The sequence below is a fragment of the Neolamprologus multifasciatus genome, chromosome 7, assembly GCF_963576455.1.
Source record: "Neolamprologus multifasciatus chromosome 7, fNeoMul1.2, whole genome shotgun sequence".
Lineage (NCBI taxonomy): Eukaryota > Metazoa > Chordata > Actinopteri > Cichliformes > Cichlidae > Neolamprologus > Neolamprologus multifasciatus.
Window position 1 is genome coordinate 36,966,227 of NC_140445.1, and position 19,507 is coordinate 36,985,733.

General features: G+C 38.8%; 1 protein-coding gene across 1 annotated transcript; it reads left to right on the forward strand.

The window, feature by feature from the left end:
- The first annotated feature begins 8,571 nt into the window (after positions 1-8,571).
- LOC146514738 (uncharacterized) lies at positions 8,572-12,105 on the forward strand. Its single transcript, XM_085167772.1, has one exon. It carries the CDS (start codon positions 8,948-8,950, stop codon positions 11,708-11,710), a length of 2,763 nt encoding a protein of 920 aa, XP_085023898.1. The 5' UTR covers positions 8,572-8,947; the 3' UTR covers positions 11,711-12,105.
- The last annotated feature ends 7,402 nt before the right edge of the window (positions 12,106-19,507 follow it).

Consider the following 19,507-nt stretch of genomic DNA (forward strand, 5'->3'; position numbering starts at 1 on the left):
TGCACATGATGGCATGACATTAAAAAAAGAAGAAATTTGCCATATTGAGACTTCATTTCTTTTGCATTGATTACTGTAAAACATTTTTTTGTCTTTCTCTCCATCAACTTATCCAGAATTCTGCCGCTTGCATCATCACCAGTCCAAGCTCAGCTGTCCTTCATCAAATACACAGGCTCCTGAATAGAAAGTACATAATTTTTTTTTTTTTTTTTTTTTGCCTGTCCCGTTTGGCTCTTTTGCCATCAGAATTATTGTCTAAAGGCAAAGAAAGATGCCCAACGGATTTACTTTACCAAATTGACCATCCCAGCTTTGCCGTAATGGTCCATTTGATTCACCTTTTATTGTTTATTTTATTTTCACTTGCTGAATACGGGACAGACTTGACTGGGGGAAAGAAACGGGAGAAAGAAAGAGGGAAAGAAAAACAGTTGAGAAGAGGGACGGGGGAGAAGGGCAAAAAACAAAAACCAACAGAATAAGCAGAAAAAAAATACATATATCGATCACCTGGATCACCTGTTGAGAAAGAAAAAAGAAAACAAGCAGAAGAAAATGAGAGCAATAGAATAAACAACATCACAATGATATATGGGAATGTAAATACTAAATATTAAACATTATTGTGCAGCACGTAATATGGACAGCGCACAGTGTGCTTTGAGGTAGGAGCCAAAAAGGGTGTAGTTTGTGTGTGATCACCCGTGTGTACACCTGTGAGCATGGACGCGCTTGTTTTTTAAAAGGTTCCTTCATGTAATGATCTGCTAGAGGGTGTGGGGGGGCCACTGCCCCGTCCTCCAGGGCATGAAGCAGGTATGGAGGAGATCAAGACTCCAAACATCCAGAGGCCCCCAGAACACAAGAGACCAAGGAAGACCAACAGAGGGGCAGCTGTGCCACTGTCCCAGAAAGAGCTGAGGAGAGTCCCAGATGAGGGGTCACTCAGCAGCCGTGGAGCAGAAGCCAGGGGGGGGGGGGGGTTTGCAGTGACGTGCCCATGAGCTCGTCAGCCAGCTGCGCCTGAGTGACTGAGCCCCAGGCCGAGAGGCCGAGGGCACCCCACCTCCGAAGTGGCCCGAGCGAGCCCCAGGCTCCAGGCCCCGATAAGCAGCCGCCAAGGAGTGAGCCGGTGTGTACCTGGACGCCCCTCCCCGGATACAAAGAACCACCAACGCACCGATGTCTGAGGGAGTCCGCCCCCGGCAGGGGAAGTGGTAGGGGGAGATAGGCCTCCAAACCTTGGAGGGCCTGAGATGTCCCCAGAGAGGTGGCGTCTGATACCCGACCTGACATATAGACACAGACAAACAGGCACACACAGATACAAACATCCATTCCCACCCTCATGCTCTCATATGCAAAAAGTACATAATTCTTAGAAAGTATCTATATCTTATCTATATCTTATAGTGACAACAAAAAAAAGATATTTTTTAAATATATAAATACATTTGTTTATTGTACTCAGGTTTGAAATGCTATCTATTGTATATATATATATATATATATATATGTTTAAAACTTTAAAACTAGTAGTCTAGTATTTTAGACTGTTTAAAAAATTTTAGATATTTTTTTTCAGAGCAGTGATTATCTCATGTTGAATGTTAAACATTAAAGCAACCAGCTAGTTAAATATAGTGAAATTAAAGTTTTGGTTTATAATTTTCATCTAAAAAACAAACAAACAAAGTGTGCAAAGTGGAAATGACTCCATTAAATTAATTGGCAGAACTTAGACACTCTCTGCCCAACACAATATGTTAACGGTTGAAACAAGAAGCATGTCTAATGTTCTGATTAGAAGACTGAAGCTAAGTAGTGAAAATTAAAAGAACAGTGACACCTAGTGGAAAGTAAAAAAGGAAAGTGGTGATTTTTTTCCCCCTTATTGCAGAAGAGAAAAACCCCCCGACTCGTGATACAAAGAGAAGGGGGTCAATATCTAATGTGTTTCTTTTTTTTCTTCTTTCTTGGAAACTAATCTATTGTTTTTGGTGTTTTTATGTCATAGAGAGAGGAGTGACATCAGCATCACTAAACTGAGTATGACATTTATTTCACAGATGAAAGAAAGCAGGTCTACATATTGCTGTTATGTGTTTGATGAAGGGAATAAGATTCCTCACAGTGCTACTGGAGGCCAAGGTAATGCCATTTTTAGGACCTGGTACAGTAGCAGACAGTTTGTCTGATTCTAGAAGTGGACAAAAATTGATGTGTAATTCAAAAAGTATTCACCCAATCACAGAAACCTTTGAAACTTTGGGAACTTATTTTCACATGTCAGGAATATATCAGATAGACATGACTGAAACCATTGCAGTGGATATTCTTTCATGCATATGGTGTGTTCAAATCTCCGTAACACATCACAGGTATGATATGTAATAATATATTGTGATTAACTGTTTCGAAAGTCGCTCTGCGGTCTAGCAGGATAAACACAGAGTTCACTGTCAGAGGCCCTATGAAGACTTGTAACTGATCATATTTAATATCAAAGAATTAATCTATAGTAACACGTCTTTAACCAGTGTTGTAAGCATGGGATCTAAAAGACACATTGATAGTTTAGAGGGGAAAAAGTGAAGTAAATATAACCATTTACAGAAGTTTCTGTATTTTAATGACACCTCTGTGGCATGACTGTGTACCACACAGTGTGTTGTGACACAAAAGTTAATAAAGTCATTACTAGGTAAAGTTGACCCTTCAGTGCTCTTGGTGCAGTTATGGCAAAATCGAGTCTTCCTAAGCTTGTATTGAAAAACGGTTCATTACTGAAGCCTTGCAACACAGTGTACTTTGGTGACATCTGGTGGCCAAAAATATGAAGAGCAGCTTGAATCTACAACTTACAATATACTGCTTCATTATCACTGCCCACTCGACAGAGCTTCTGTTTAATATCATGTGACAATTCTGTGTGAACTGAACTTGCGACCCTCTGCTCCAAAGGCGTGTAGTCTCACACAAACTCACAGACTGACGTAAGAAGGATGGACTCCTGTAGTTGAGAGATGGGCAAGCTATTAAGTAATGTATTATACAACCAGTTTCTGGTCTGGGTTGTTTATTTCTTCTGACAATGCTTGAAGACATGATGATAGACTGACTGTCACACTCACATAGACACAAACATTTCTTTGTCAAGGCCTCTACACTCAGAATCAGTCAATAATGTCTGTTGTACGTTTGGACTTATTATCCTCCGTGTCCTTATGGCTCTTGTGTAGGTTGGAGTCCTCAGAGGGGGAATTTACTGCAGACCTTTTTTTGCCCTACATTTCATGGGTTTCACAAACAATCTATCCTGACCATAGACAATGTCTTCATCACAATTATTCTCACTCGTGGGCTTTTGACGTTTTGTTTATGAGGTGTTCAGTTTGGATGATTTCACAGACTTCAAGCTCAACTTTTGTTGTTGCTGTTGTTGTTTCTGAGACCCGGGGACATCAGGAATGTTATGGACATAGACATTTGGAAGGATCTTCGTGTCTTTTCCCTGTATTGTGAGCAGCTCCTTGTGAATCTTCCTTCGTCGCTGGATGGCAAGAAATTGGAAATTGATGGCTTTTACTTCATTCTCTCCACCAGCTTATCCATGTCTGAGTTTGTCTCTGAGTCCAGTGTCATATTCCTACGCAGAGGAGCATCTAAAGTTTTGGTATGTTTGTCTGTAAAGTGGGCTACAGTACTAGTAGGTGAAACAGGAGACTTAGTTTGTGTTGCCCTAACCCCACACATTGACCTGTTACTTTTGGTATATGCTTGATAGTCCATAGGATGAGACAACTGTTTGACTTTTACATGTTCTTGTCACAAAACCCTCTTTCAGTGATGTTACTGAACTTTCATTTTGCATTGACGGGACTTGCAGCATGCTTTCTCACAATAGTAGTGTCTTGTTCGCATGGTGGTACATTTACATTTTCATGCTCAGTTTTATACTGGTACTTCAACACAACTGATTTGTCTGTGCCACTCGATTGGGGAACACACATTTAAAGTTATTTAAGTGAACAAGAGAGATGTCGTGTGCAGTGTTGGGCAAGTTACTTTGCAAAAGTAATTAATTATAGTTACTAGTTACGTCTTCAAAAAAAGGAACTGAGTAACTGAGTTACAAGATTCTAAAAGTAGTTAATTACTTGCAAAGTAGCTATTGTGTTACTTTAAAAAAAAGTTTTTATCCCTCTGGGCTCCAGGTTATAATTGGCCATTTTTGACTACTTTTGATTTCCCTCTACATTTCACCTTTAAAAATGATTTACTTTGCCTTGTTTGGTATCATTCTTTTCAGCACAACCTCACGTGTCTGAATTTACAATTGTGTTTTCATTTTGACATACTGTATTAACACAATTGATCTAAAATCAGTCAAAAAACAAAATCAGAGTAGAAAAAGTTATTTTTTTTATTGCAACAACCACAAACATGTTTATTGAATCAGATTTCATAACTTTAAATGCAAATATAAATTGTCAGTTTTAAAATCCTATGCACAAGTTTTGTAAACAACAAAGTTATTTGCAGCCATTTACCTTTTACCCTTTTTAATAACCATTTCAAACTGTTTACATAACAATCAGCTGCATTCAATAAGATGCCACAAATTATTTGTGCCAATCCAAAAAAAATATTTCTGTCCACTATAAAGGAGAACATCACAGCCTGATACCTGCAGGTCTGACAGCAGCAGGTGTATCAATCTCCTGTTCTCTACCTGGAGACAGCAGTCGCCTCATTGTTCTGACACACAACACAAAACTATGCACAACACTACACACTAACTACACAAGACGACACACTAACTACACACTCCAAACACGCTAAACGTCACAAATCTCTCACATCTCAAAACTCACTCTCTCTCTTTTTCTTCTGTCTTTCTTTCTCTCTCTCATTGTCACTCCTAAAACGTCCCCCTCTTCCTAAACAACCAAATGTCATGTTGCCATATCATTTTTTTGATTGGTCGACATGGTTCATTTTTCCACCAACAGGAAAGAACTGTTTTTGTTTTGTTTTTTATTTTTTGGTCATAAGCAGAGAGTGCTTGCTAGCGCTGTCCTTAGTTTTGCCACGTTTAACGTCTATTGAGGAAAAAACAAACAAAACAAAACACCGGGTATATATTGTTTATCATGACTCTGGTTTTACGCGGCCTATCAGCACAATTTAAAAACTCACCTTGTTGCTTTGTCTTGAAGTGGTCATGTGATTGGCTTACCACGACAACTTTATTCTTCCTCAGTCAAACAGCAGCACTCATGCGATTGTTTTGCCCCCTTAGCTCCAGGTGTTGTGTCAGAAAGTGATCGTCTGCTTAAAGCTGTAGCGCCCAGATTACTTACATCTACTTCTGTGCAACGGATATACGGTGCAGTAAGCTGAACACAGCTTCAACCGTCTGTTTGTTGAAAAATAGTAACGCGACCGCACCGCATTTTCTTGTTAGTAACGGTAATGTCGTTGTAACGATAGAAATTAGTTAGATTACTAACAGTAAACTAACAGTTTTCGTTACTGGAAAAAAATAACGCAGTTACTTGTAACACCGTTATTCTCATCACTGGTCGTGTGTAATTTTAAACAGAAGAATTATCCAAGTCGTGGAGCTGTATTTATTTGGGTGACCATGGTTCAGGGGTTGGGAAGCTCATCTTGTAACCAGAAGGTTGCCGGTTTGATCCCCAGCTCTCTCTGTCTCGGTCGTTGTGTCCTTGGGCAAGAGACTTCACCTACTGCCTACTGGCAGCCTCACTTCTGGCAGCTGTGGCTACAACTGTAGCTTGCCTCCACCAGTGTGTGAATATGAGAGTGAATGAATAATGGAATTGTAAAGCGCTTTGAGGGCCTCGAAAAGCGCTATGCAGTCCGTTATTTTTATTATTATTTAGGTTTGGATGAATGCATTTGTAAAAGAGTTTTAGGTGTGGTCAGATTGCTTCATATTTCTGTGTGGATTTAAGCACGTGCTTGTGAGTCCTCAACAGTTACACACAAATCATTGTACATTTGTAAAACTTTATTTACACTTGTAGAACATATTATACACATCTGCAACCTTTTGAAAGCAAATTTCTCACCATGTATTTTCTACTCAACCATCTCAGATTTCTTTTTATGACTAAGAATTTCATATAATATACTACACAATATTTCACACACACACACAGTCATTGTTTATTTTTTTGCAAAGTGAAAATGTGAAGCTTGTTTTTTAGCGTGGGCTCAAATATGGGACATTGTAGGAGTGCTGAACTTAAGTAGCCAATACTTAGAATTTTTGACTTGTATGTGTCAGAAATGACAGATTCTCATTATTTTTCAATGCCGAGAATAACCAGTCATAATTCCAGGCTTTTTTGAAACCATCATTCCTTGTTTTAGTGTAGAAATTCTCATCTCACATCATCTCTTTAAGTAAAAAGTAAAGTGAAGTAGATATGTTTATTTCCTTTTTTCGTCAGTGCAGACACGCTGCTGGAATAGACACTAGCAGTGATAGATGCACGGCCATAGGAAAATCAGAATAATTTATGAGAAATGACCAAACAAGATTTTGATGATGCTATCATGCTGAACTTTGATCCTTTAAAATTCATATTATAACAAATAATTATACTAATTGTGGGGCATTTGACAATTTTTTTCCAGCTTCTGTGACCTGCTGCATTAGCAAAGCATTTATTGTTTGTTTACTTGCACTGCTGTAACTGGAGCCTCTATATACACTGTATGTAGTGGAGATGAGAATAAAGTTTACTTTGACTTCAACGCAGCAGCAAGCAGGCGCACCGAGGGCTCTCGCGGTCACTTTTCACATATAGAATTTTGGAAAAAAAAAAAAAAAAACATCGGCGAGAGACCAGGTTTCTTTTGAAATTTGAATTTGAAATTTCAATAATGACAAACTTCAGATCTGAAGTTTTGACGGTTTAGCATTTGATGCAAGCTTCTCTAGTTCAGGTAGAGCAATTGGCTGAAAAGAAATAAGCAAACTTGAACCAGGAACATGCACAGCCAGATCAACAGAACCTTATCCACAAAGAAGGTAAGACATGTATTACACATTGCAGCCTCAAAAGACAGGCAAGGGAACATGATCTTCCGCATTTAACAAAAAATGTATGGTGTTATACAAAACAGGAGGGTTATGTGAATTTACAGCAATAAGCTGAGAAAAATAACTGCTTAAATGCAAAGTGTGCTTTAAAAACAACAGCTAACAGACAGATTCACAAGCAGACAGCGTGACACCATGGACAGACAGAGAGAACACAGAGAAGTGGGAGCAGGCAGACATAGAACAAAACCCTAACAAATGGCAAACCTTAACAAAAGATATAACAGAATAAACATCACTTCCAGGTAGATGGTGGTGGTTATATGGGATGTGAGCATGATAGTATTGCTTCCTGTTACGACCCGGCTCAAAAGCCGCAACATAAAAAAGGAGATGAATACCAGATTGTAGGTGAGAAGAGGTTTTAATCCTAAAATGCATAGCAGGCTGACTGAACATGGCTGGTACCACCAAGGCACGGCTAGTGTGGCTCTCTGGGAAGCTTGCCTCAGGTATGCTTTTATCCACACCTGACTAGGTGTGGTCAATTAGCACCAGCTAATTACACTTCCAGATAAGGAGGTGGAGAATCCTGGATACCTTTACCAAGCCGAGCTAAAACTTTGGTAGTTGAATCAATTTTGAATAATGTCTGGTGATCATTAGACAGTGTGAAACTCACATGTTACACAACATTGGCTAAAAACAATAAAATGGCGCCAACCACATAGGCGCCATTTTGACTCAGCAAGACCCATTGTTAAAGTGGATAAAGGTTTTACAGCTAACTGTGTAAAATATAAAGAATTGACAATAATGGGAACACTGGCTGTTTCAAGCAAAATTGTGAGCTATTCTTTCAGGATGGCAAGTAATTACACCTAGTAACAAGAGCACTCAGGGAGTGCAAAGGCTATACTAAAACTCTGAGTTTTCATGATGTTTTTATTACAATTTGATGATGTCAGCTTGTTAAGTTGCTGTGTCATAAGACGGTGTACCGAATAAACAAAATGTGTGTTGATAAAGAAACTTTTATAGGTCCAAAAGTGCCATAAACTCATTGTTTGAGTAATTGTAGTGATCATAAGAGTATTTGTTATCCCATAATTTAAAAAAAAAAAAATACACGGAATTAAAAATATATGTTTGTATATAGTTTCTTGTCTCCTGATTATGTAAGATTTTCCAATAAGTTTCCAAATAAAGACAGGCTTTGTATATTACAGTAAGACTCCATAAGCAGGACAATGTAAAAGAACATAAACATGAAATAAATCATGGTGAACTGATTCATAATGAGTTTTTGTAAAAACCACTGCAGAAGTTTTTAAACTGGATTTCACTAGCTGGCTCCGTGTCCTGAAATTCTGATATTGAATATATATATATATATATATATATACATATATATATATGAAAATCTCAGATTAAAGGTGGTTAAAATTATCTGATTGTCAAGATGAGCATTACATGAAGTTCCAGCCTTCAGTCTTCTATAAAAAAAAGTCAATTATTCCTGCATTTATGTCCATGTTTATGTAGTTGAAAAAGTTGAGTGAGGCTAATAACATTCTGTCCTGACCAAATTAGTGCTTGATCAAAACAATTTGTCAGAAAAGTCCTAATTTTAATAACTGTAAAAATCACAAACATGAAGTGCTCTTTATTCTAATTTCAAAATCAGCTTTCTTTTACTGATTTAGACTTTTACCTGAAAGTTGAAATATGTACTTTATGAATAACATTAGTTGTATCACATGATAATCACTTCATTTTTTTGCTGTAAAAATGCAAGTGCAAGAACAACCTAATCATCATGGGTTTATTGTTTACATTAAAGTGTGATGATTGTTATAGACTATGCATTTTTTCTTCTATGTGTGTTTCTACAGAATTAACCAGGACTGGGCAAATCGTATGGTTTCTAAAGTGGTAGGATACAAAGGGGTGCAAAGGAAAATTAAGCCACCTGAGGCTCAGATAGACAACAATATCTGGAAGAGCAAACAGCCCCAGCTTCCTCGTATTCTTCCTCATGTCACATGCTCAGGTCCACTCAGCAGACCAAGAAGCCACAGCAAAGGCCTCTCTACTGCAGTTCCCAACCTTAAAGACAAAAGGGGTCAGGACAAAAAAATAAATAGGCTGCAATTACTCATGTTCATAACTCAAACTCAACCTTCCACTTTGGTGTGGGGGAAGTCATGGAAGTACAACAAATCCTTGCGATCACCAACAGAGAGTGCCATAGACTGGGGCCAGTGCTGGATGTTTGCGACCCAGCAACCTTGCTCTGAAACTGGGAAACCTTGGTCAAATGAGCCAAATGTGATGAATCCACAGAACCTTAATGTCTGGATAAAACCTGACAATAGGAAGATGGATTCACAGCAGCTAAATTTGAGTCTTCCCATTGAAGATTGGCAGATGTCCTGGAAAAAATCTGATCCATGCAGCAAAGAAGATACAAATGGAGAGAATATCCCCAAATCTGGATTTTTTACATTGCTGCTTGAGACTGAGCACCAAGATGAAGTCTTGCACTCATCAGAATGGAGCGAGTCATGGAGATCAACCAAGTCAGCAATTCAGCAGGATCCAATCAGTGTTCCAGGTTATGGTATATTGAATGAGTGTGTTGCTAGGAAGCAAGACAACAATCAAGAGATAAGCTCCAAGTGGCAAGAATGTTGGAGGCTTGTAAACCACCATAGCTACAACAAATCTGAGGTGCCTCAACACAAAAAATCTCAGAGTCCAGAGTGGGCAAACTCATGGCGAGTAGCTATGGTGGTTAACAAGTCTCAGAATTCAAATCCTATTTTGAAAAAAGATGATGACTTTAATGACCACAACCAACAGAAAGAGCCCTGTTTCCACAAAATCATGCCTATGTCACATGAGCATGAAGACAACCATCTATACTTGCAGCATTGCAAAGAATTTAATGGAGTCTCTGAGTGGAGCAAGTCATGGCAGGTGACCAAAAACAACTCAGAACCATGTGAGGAAATAAAGAAAGTCCTCAAGACTTTGCCACCAAGGGCAGAAACTGCTTTGGAGTCTCAGTTGTTGGACAACAACCCTAAGGTGTATTTTTCAACTCCAGAAGAAGCAGATTTACAGTATGAGCAACTGAAACACAACATAATATATCAGCCAAAGAGCGAATTCAGCCAGTCTAGGTTATTTCTTCTGAAATATTTAGAAAAAAATTTGCCTTGCTCAGAACTGAGGGACTCTTGGAGGACAATAAAGCATAGAATGAGGTTGGAGAGAAGAATACTGAGGATAAACCTACCCAGCTCTTTCAAAGATTCACAAAAGGGGGGTTATATGAAGCCAGCTGCTGCAGAGTGGAATGACTCATGGAAGTTTACATGCCAGCCCTTGTACCAAGTGCTTGACCTGTGGCAGCAGGGTTGGTCCACCCCAGCTCAAAACCGTGTAGCTCGAGCAAAGTACCAGAGCCACATTGTACTTGTGGAATTCCCTAGTAGTGAGGGAACTAGGGAGTGGAGCTTGAAGGAATCGTGGAAGTTCTCAAGACACCAGAATCGATCAGAACCTGGACAGGAAAAGGTGCAAATCCACCAAGGAAATTGTACTTCTCACAATCCTGACAAATCATGGACACAAGGGAGACATGTCACTGCAATTTCAGACTGGGAGACATCCTGGATGGTCTCAGAGACTCAGTTGCATCATGATAAACCCTCCTTAACTCAGTGGAGAGAAGCCTGGAAGTGGTCGATGTACCACACGCACTGGACTGAATCAATGCGTAGAGAGAACTGGGTGAATGAATCATTGGAAATCGAACCCCTAAAGGGGAAGACTTCCATGCAGAGAATCAAAGCAAAAATGAGCTGGTCTTTTGACAGCCAGATTTTCAGGGAAAGATACCATGAGAAAGATTGGAGCCCTTCATGGAAAGCTGCATCTCTTTTCAGTCATCAGCCAAGTCATTTTGAAGAAATAAGTAGGCAAAGCATAAGCAACACTATTCAACAGCAACATGCCAGTGCAAGTGAGCATGGATGCAAGTGGGGAAAGTCATTCAGACTTGCCAACCCAATGCCACAAGTGGAAAAATCCTGGTGGGAGTCCCCTTCTAACCATTGTCAGTATACAGTCGAATGGTCAAGAGAAAAGAAAATACAAAATGACATCAGAAACATGTGTGACAACAATACACCAAACTACAGCCTTTGGAGAAACTCCCATGAGTTCCTGCAGAGTGCCAAGGTGCATAGCAAAGAGAAAAGAAAGCTTAAGGGAACAAATGACCCAAGGGTCATCGTAACGAAAACAGCCAAAACAAGAAGGCATTTGTACTCCAACAATGACAAAGACAAACAATTAGAAAAGAAGTGGGCAGGATGCCACCTCTTGCGCAAAACCCAACCATGTTCAAGGAAAGTTAGCTCAGGAAAAAAGCTAAATCCTGAGGATAAAACCAATGAACAGATCCCTGAAGAGTGGGAAGAATCTTGGAGATTCTTGGTTAGGCCTGATAGTTTGAAAAAGCAAATGTCCTTCAAGTCGCTGTCAGGTTGGAATGATTCCTGGAAGTTCCTAGTTCCACCATACAAACCTCTCAATGGCCCAAAAGCAAAATAGGTAGAACATGACTATGTAGTTCATCAGATTTGTGAATCTCTGTCTTTCAGATTCAAGGGTGTAGATTTGGTTTTGGCATTGGCAGTGGATGATTCAACCACCGAACCCTGTCCTGTTTCTTTTTTTTCCTTTTCGTCTTTGCTTCTTGATAAAAAAGGAGAAATATACTTGCCTACATATGCTATTCTACATGCTTTTAAACCATTTAAAATTACAATTCATAGTTTTATATGTGAATTATATAATGTTAAGTTACTATAAAACAAATGACTGATTAAGTATTTTATACTTTAGTTTACTTCAACCATATTCCATATAAATCAGGTATCATACAAAAATAAAAATAGCTTAAAATACAGTCATGAGAATAAAAGAATATGACTTTAAGGACTTAACAACATTACTTCAGTTATACTACACCAACATCTCTGACACATTAGCACTAAGGGAACACTGAATGACCTGGTGGTTTTTGTCCATAAAACTATTCATCTAAGATTACCACAAAGTAAAAGATCTCTTGGCAAAATTATGCAACATTTAAGGCACACCATTGCCCCTATCAAGTCAGTGAGCTGGGATGTTTTACTCTAAACATGAACTACTGTTACAGCAACAGACATGGACTATGGTTGGGCGACCGTAGCTCAGGGGATGGGAACCGGAAGGTCACCGGTTCGATCCCCAGCCTCTCTGTCCTGGTCATTGTGTCCTTGGGCAAGACCGTAGCTCAGGGGATGGGAAGCGCATCTGTAACTGGAAGGTCACCGGTTCGATTCCCGGCCTCTCTGTCCTGGTCGTTATGTCCTTGGGCAAGACACTTTACCCTACCGCCTACTGGTGTTGGCCAGAGGGGCTGATGGCGCAATATGGCAGCCTCACTTCTATCAGTCTGCCCCAGGGCAGCTGGGTTACAACCGTAGCTTGCCTCCACCAGTGAGTGAATGAATAGTGGCATTGTAAAGCGCTTTGGGTTCCTTGAAAAGCGCTATATAAATCCAATCCATTATTATTACTACTACTGGTGTCCCACACAACAACTCAATGTCCACTATGTGAAGCAGCCAAACACATGCCTTCTCCTCTCATTAACTGAGATAAACTGCTGGCATATTTGTTTTGCATCTATACTCTCCAGTCTCTCCTGGTGGACATGGCAACACGTTATTCATGGTTACATACAATTTTAGACTGATGTGGGCCAAAGCCTAAAATGATGTGCCGGGAGTTTGCTGTTCTCCCAGGTTCGGATATTTGAAGTTTGCACAGCTACATTCTCGCCTGAAATCTTTTTTAAAAGTTTATTTTGCAACCCAGAAAGAGTAATAAGAGGGGCACTAAAATTCGGGATTTTCCGAGAAAAAACGGGAGGGTTGGCATGTACTGCCTTGCATAGCCTGTAACGTTATTATGATGGACAGGTTTTATGAGTGAACTTGACTTTAAGTCACTTACAGGTTTCTTTGAAAAATACTTTCTTATATCCAGGTTCTTTTTGCTGCCATCCTCCTCTCCTCCTTGCGGGTCCTCGCAGTGCAGGCTTGCCGCTGCTAAAACTAAACAGAGCTCCCTGAAAGGCACAGCCAATCACATTGGCAATATTTGTCACATGGTATAGGACTCCAGTAGAGAACGTAATTTAACTCTTTCTGCACCGCTTGCTGAATGAGACGTTGACAGATCGCTTTAAAAAAAAATAATTCTATCGGTTTTGTTTTTCTTTACTCGAAGAGATCAAATTATTGGTGGGGACAATTCAATAATCGCTGGATATTGGTGGGGACATGTCCCTTCCGTCCATGCCAAATCTACGCCCTTGTTCAGATTATATGCAAAACCTTTACTAACAAGCTAATGGCTAGCTAATCTTTGGTAACCTAATTTTTTAAATTGGCCTCTAGAAAGAAATGTTCACATTTTTCCCTTTTTGTATAATGAGCTTCACAACAAAAATACTAAAAATAAATTATGAGTTATAGTATTGTCAGTTTCACAACGAGAGGAAGGGACTCTGGGTCTTTTTCACAACCAGCTTAAAAGGGCTGGACAAAATGTTTGATTGGCATAGCACATTTTTTCCAATCAACCAACCAATTAGGACACAAAGACAAAGGTTAATTTTAGCATTTGCAAGGATGTGCCTTTTTTAAAAAAAAAAAATTAAGTCAACGGCTAAAAGTCTTGTTAAAGTGTGCTAAAGCATTCCCCTAACATATTCAGGCTACTGTAAGAGCTGAACCAATTAATTTCTGGTATGCACAATCAAAACTAGTATTTATGATTGAGGAAGAACAGAGTAAGTGAAGTTGTACGTGAGGTTTGAATTGTTAAGGAAAGAATTGTAGTGGCTGGACAAAGTTACATGAAAGTGCTTGGTAGTGTTTATGAAAGTGAATATTATGTCAAACAATGTATTTCAACTGAAGGAGTAAAAAATTAGTCTCATGAATTTCTGCGCAGTGGTACAAAAACTACTATAATTATGAATATCATGTTCACTTGTACGTTAGTAGCTAAAAGGAACTTCAAATCTGGTTTCAGACATTAAATGTTTGTGCATCACAGTTTCATATTTCCTTCACTAAATTCCCTGCATTCATTGTTGTTATAGGACATAACATTTACATTTAATACTGATATTGGTGCACATTAAATAAAAGAATGTTTGTTTTAGGGCTGGGTATCATCACTGATTTCTAGAATCGATTCGATTCCGATTCACAAGGTCCTGAATCGATTCGATTCAATTCAAATCTGGGAAATTTTGCCTCAGACAGTCAGAAATACTATAATTCAGATCACTACATTTACATATTTTTGTATCTATAAAAAGGAAGCTGACGCACGCAAGACTTTATCAAAGGTGTGAGCATCACAGCAGATGCCTTTGTGTCAAAGTAGCTGAAGATAAAACACAGAAAAACATCAAGGTGATTTTCCTGGCCTGGGATTTTATAAAAATATTCTGCAGTAGATCAAAAACGAAAGAAACCCATTAATTAACATATGAACATTACCTCTGAAGTTACAGCAGTTTTATTAGAGACACGGCTAAGCATTTTGCATTTTGTATAATTTTAAGTTTAAATTTGTTCAGTATTGAATGGCAGAAATTAAGTTTTCTTTTCGGAAGTATGTAAAAGGAAAAAAACAGCGGCCGACAGCGTTGTAAATAACAGTAGATTTGTGCGTAACAAGCAGAATAATGCAGAAAACAGATTTTTAGACGGGAAACTGTTCTTGAAGTACAGAGAGAGAGAGAGAGAGCAGTGCATGAAGTGTGATTTTATTGTGGTGGAAGCAAAACAGCAAAAGTAAGAGGGAATCCATGACGATGTTTATGTGAAGCTTAGTTTGGATCTTCTTTTGCTGCTGGTTCAGTCAATATTGTTTGGAGAGAGATCAAACTAACAGCTTTAGAATCAGCGCAAAAAGGGCGTGAACACAAAGCGCGGACCCGCCGAAACATCGGAATCAGCGAGCTGTCGGCTTTCAGCCCCGACCATGTCCGTGCCGTCGGGGGAGAAAGGCGACATCTCACTGATTCTGATCCGTCCGCGCTTTGTCTTTACGTCTTTGTGCAGAAGCCGTGTACCTGCTCTCATTTACTGTTTTAAATGTTTGGTGGTTGTCGAAATTTTTTGACGTTTCACCTGAGATTCTGGCATTTTGGGAAAAATACATTTATATAAAAAAATCGATTCAGGATTTTAATGAATCGATATCACGTTATCCAAGCCAGAATCGATTTTAATCGATGAATCCATTATTAAAACCCACCCCTAGTTTGTTTTTATTACAATCCTGTATCTTGGCTGGAAGGGCAGTGCTAAATATATGGTCAGTTTTAAAATGCATAGTCTTCACACTTTGGTCCAAGTTGAAACAATCAGAAAAAGCCATACCATAAAATTGGACCCTTAAGTCACTCTTGTATCTGTATTTCAACTCATTTGGTTCAAACCAAGGGAAAAAATGATTTACTGTTTCTTTACACATTTTGCCTATTGTTTTCTTAATAGAAATTGATATTTGAGAAGTAAAGCTTTGTAGTTAAAATTAAGAGCGACACTGTTGCTATTTTAAAAATAACCTGCTTTAAATAATAGGTCAGATGCATAAGTCACTCATGTGAGACCTCTTGAGTCCCAAGGAGACAGAAAATCTGGATGTTTAGGAAATACATGTTTTGGAAATATATAAGCTGATAATAGCATCTGCTGAGGCAGGTCACTTATAAGACTGCCATGCTTATAAAAGAAATAGGCTCACTGAGAACACCTAGTGGACAGGATCAACATGACTTGAGTTTTAATGCTGTCAGACACATTTGTTGTTTCCCCTGATTAAAAATATATAAGCATGAAAATATAAACTTGTTGCTATTATTACATTGAGGGTATTATGTTCTTTGTTTTGAGGGTTTTTGTGTTGTTTTTGAATTATGTACCTGTACTACAATAAAGATCATACAGCAATAAATAAAGTTATGATTGTTCTTGCTAGTGGTTGTCTTGATATATTTCTTGAGGATAATGAGATTATAGTCAGAATTAGTAATTTCATAATAATATCTCAATGGCAACATGAAAATGGTTAAACTAGACAAAATTATCTGAAGCACAATCAACACTAGCAGCTAATTTTCTTGCTCTCTCACCAACAAACAGTTCACTGTCACAGTTTATATTGTAATCTTTTTCGTTATTGGTAAAAACAGGTAGCTGTTTGCAGAGAGTACATTTCTAAAATCCCCTTTTATTACCTGCTAAAAACTTGGGTATGTACTTCACAAGTTGGTAAAATCACAGAGAGACAGAAAAGAGAGATAATGGGACTAAACTGTGATGGTGTCACTGTCAATATGTGAGATGGAGGCTGAAGAACACATAAAGAGACACCGGGTTACACTACAGTGACATTGTACCTTTTTTGAAATGACTGAAATGGTGTCATTAAGTGATGACTTGATTGAACTGGTCTCTACATGTTAATCTTGTCTAGTCCAAACACAACCAGTTACTGATGGGGTGAGTGTTTTTCCAATACAGAACCATGACAGATTCGGCCTGCATTCCGTATATGCATGAAAGGTGCAATCATTAAATGATTGAAATGGTTACACTTCTGAATGCACCACAGAAATAACAGTTGACCCAGAAAACTGAGACACAAGACTGGATTATGCGCCTAAACAGGTCAGGTGGAAGAGGTACCGTTTGGACCCTTGTCATAATAAATGTGCATATTTCAGCAGGAAGAAGATTTAGAAGCCATTTGGTTCAGGATTGGTTCACACTTGCACACAGCTGTTATGTTTGTGTGCGTATCTGACCTGTTTAGGTAACTGCTGTCAGCTGTACAGATTTATTTTCTGCTTTATTACAGTTTGTGGAAACATTACTGTTCTCTGTATGCTGCTGGTAAGTAACATATTTCTATGTCTTCAGACTTTCTTATTGGTCTACTACACTGGCAATCCACTCATCTGCCTTGACAAACATATGAACTTAAGTGACATCTCATTTTCAATCCATAGGCTTTAATATGATGTTGGTCGAAGGCTCCACAAGGTTTAGTGTTTATGGGAATTTGGGATTATTTTTCCAGAAGTGAGCTGAGGTCTGACACTGATATTGGATGTAAAGGCCTGGAATGGCTTGGAGTCTCTGCTCTGTCTACCTCTGTCTCTGCCCCCCTCCACCAAACATTTACATTTGGCACAAAAGCCATAAAGTGCCCATTCCATGAAGCTCTCTACACACCATTATTGTGATAATCTGAAGGCCACATGGGGTTTGGATCTGTAGTGATTGACTGCAGAAAGTAGTGACCTCTGTGCTATCCCCATCAGCATCTGTGGTATTACGTGTCCTCATTCTTACACAGATGTTTGTAGAAACAGTCTGCATACCTAGCTGCTTAATTCTGTTCACCTGTACTGAAGTGATTTGAACATCTCAATTCAATAATTTGAACAGGTGAGTGAATACTTTTGACAATATAGAGTAAAACATGTTTAAAGAATTTGTTGCATTTGTTTCCAGGTCAGAATTGAAAGGATATTTTTAGTAACAAGGACTTTTAGTACACTGATACAAAGATGAAATTAATAAAATTAGTTAGCGTCGTATTAATTAAATGACACCACAGAGTGTTGTTTCTCTTTTGATGATCTCTTCAATACCTGGCAAAAAACTTATGAGTGGGAAAAATACACGTGTAACCACCCACATGTTCTGCCATTTTGTTATTTGATAAACTAACACAATAAAACAGCAGTAATCTTAGCAAACAACTTCATTAAAGAAACATTTGATTTGAATCAAGAAATACTGTACATACACAGCAGTTATAACTTAGTGAAGACTCATTCACATTAAATCAGTTTTTATTGTAGAAATCATGATAAAGCCTGTTTGTCTGGTCAGCAGTTTGTGTTGCCCTGCTGTAGTTTTCTGTCATCAGCAGCAGGATGATCTGAGGATCCCATTACAGGTGGAGCGGACTCCTGCTTCTGTCTGACCTCACTGAAACCTGACCCGAGAGCAGCAGCAATACCTGGTCTGTAACTTCAGTATGTATAAAGAGTTCAGTAAGATGTGTAGGAAGTATATGGTCACCCCATCCCAGCAAACAAGTCATTGGACAGTTCTGGTGATGCCATCAGTCTTTATATGTCAACAGTGTATTTTGTTGAGTCACACTACACGGCACTGAGCCTTGCAGCCTTATTTCGGTCATCTCAGGTGGCCTTGAAGTATAAATAGTTGTTTACAAACCTTTATTAGTCTAAACAGCAGGAAGTTTCCCATAAATAATGAAGAAATGAGATGTTGTGGACTCTATAATGCTTTCAACAAGTTAATAACTAGAAATCTGGTAACATCACTAGAAATAAATCACACAGGGCTGTAAACAAACAGACAGTTTATCCAGATCATTTAAACCACTAAATCTAGAGGTGACACAAAAGGTGAGGTGGGTGGACAACATCAACAAATAAAGCCCCATCAGAGTATATGTTAAATATTGAAACCTCCCAAATATTTCACAGGAATTGACCTCATAAACCATAAAGGTGAATGTAGACACTATTAAGTCACCCATCCACCTTGGAAAGCCCAGGTTTTCATGGCCAAAGGTCATGAAGGAAAACTGTTTATTCCCAAACTGGTTGGTGAGGCAGGGTGGAGGGAGAGGTCATTGCTAGGTGACCTCTCATTGCTAGTCACAGTGGTATACAGCACATTACCTAAAACCTTGCAGTTGGTTAACTTGTCTCTAAACATTTGGCAGCTACTGTACAGGCAGTACTGAAAGTATGAAAACACGCAGCAAAAATGAAAAATGTAAAAAAAAAAAAAAAAAAAAAAGAAATGTGTTGACTGAGTGCTGACAGTAGCAAGGCACATCTTTTATTTTGAAGATCATGTTCTGTTTCTGGTTTGCTACAGGTGACTGTAGCAATTTAGTACCGATCACAAGGATGTTTTTGGTGACATATCCTCTTTATGATTTATTCTGTCTGGCAAGGACCAGAAACTACTCACCAACCAGCTAGGAAGAGTACATTTTTCTCAGTTGACCGGTGGTTTCCAGATGGCTACCTACCAGTCTGACGCATTTGCATAGATATGACAATCATTTAAAGCAGTCACACCCTTACCTTTAGGCCTGACCAAGTTAACTCAAGCATGAGTTGTGAAAAGTTATGTCACTTCACTGTTGTTATGAAGCAGGAAGCACTCCACAGAAACCTTTTTTTATCAGGTTGTAAACTTTCGTTAGTCTGTG

Excerpts from the sequence above, each read along its gene's own strand:
- LOC146514738 (XM_085167772.1), top strand. The coding sequence starts at position 8,948 with ATGCATTTTTTCTTCTATGTGTGTTTCTACAGAATTAACCAGGACTGG.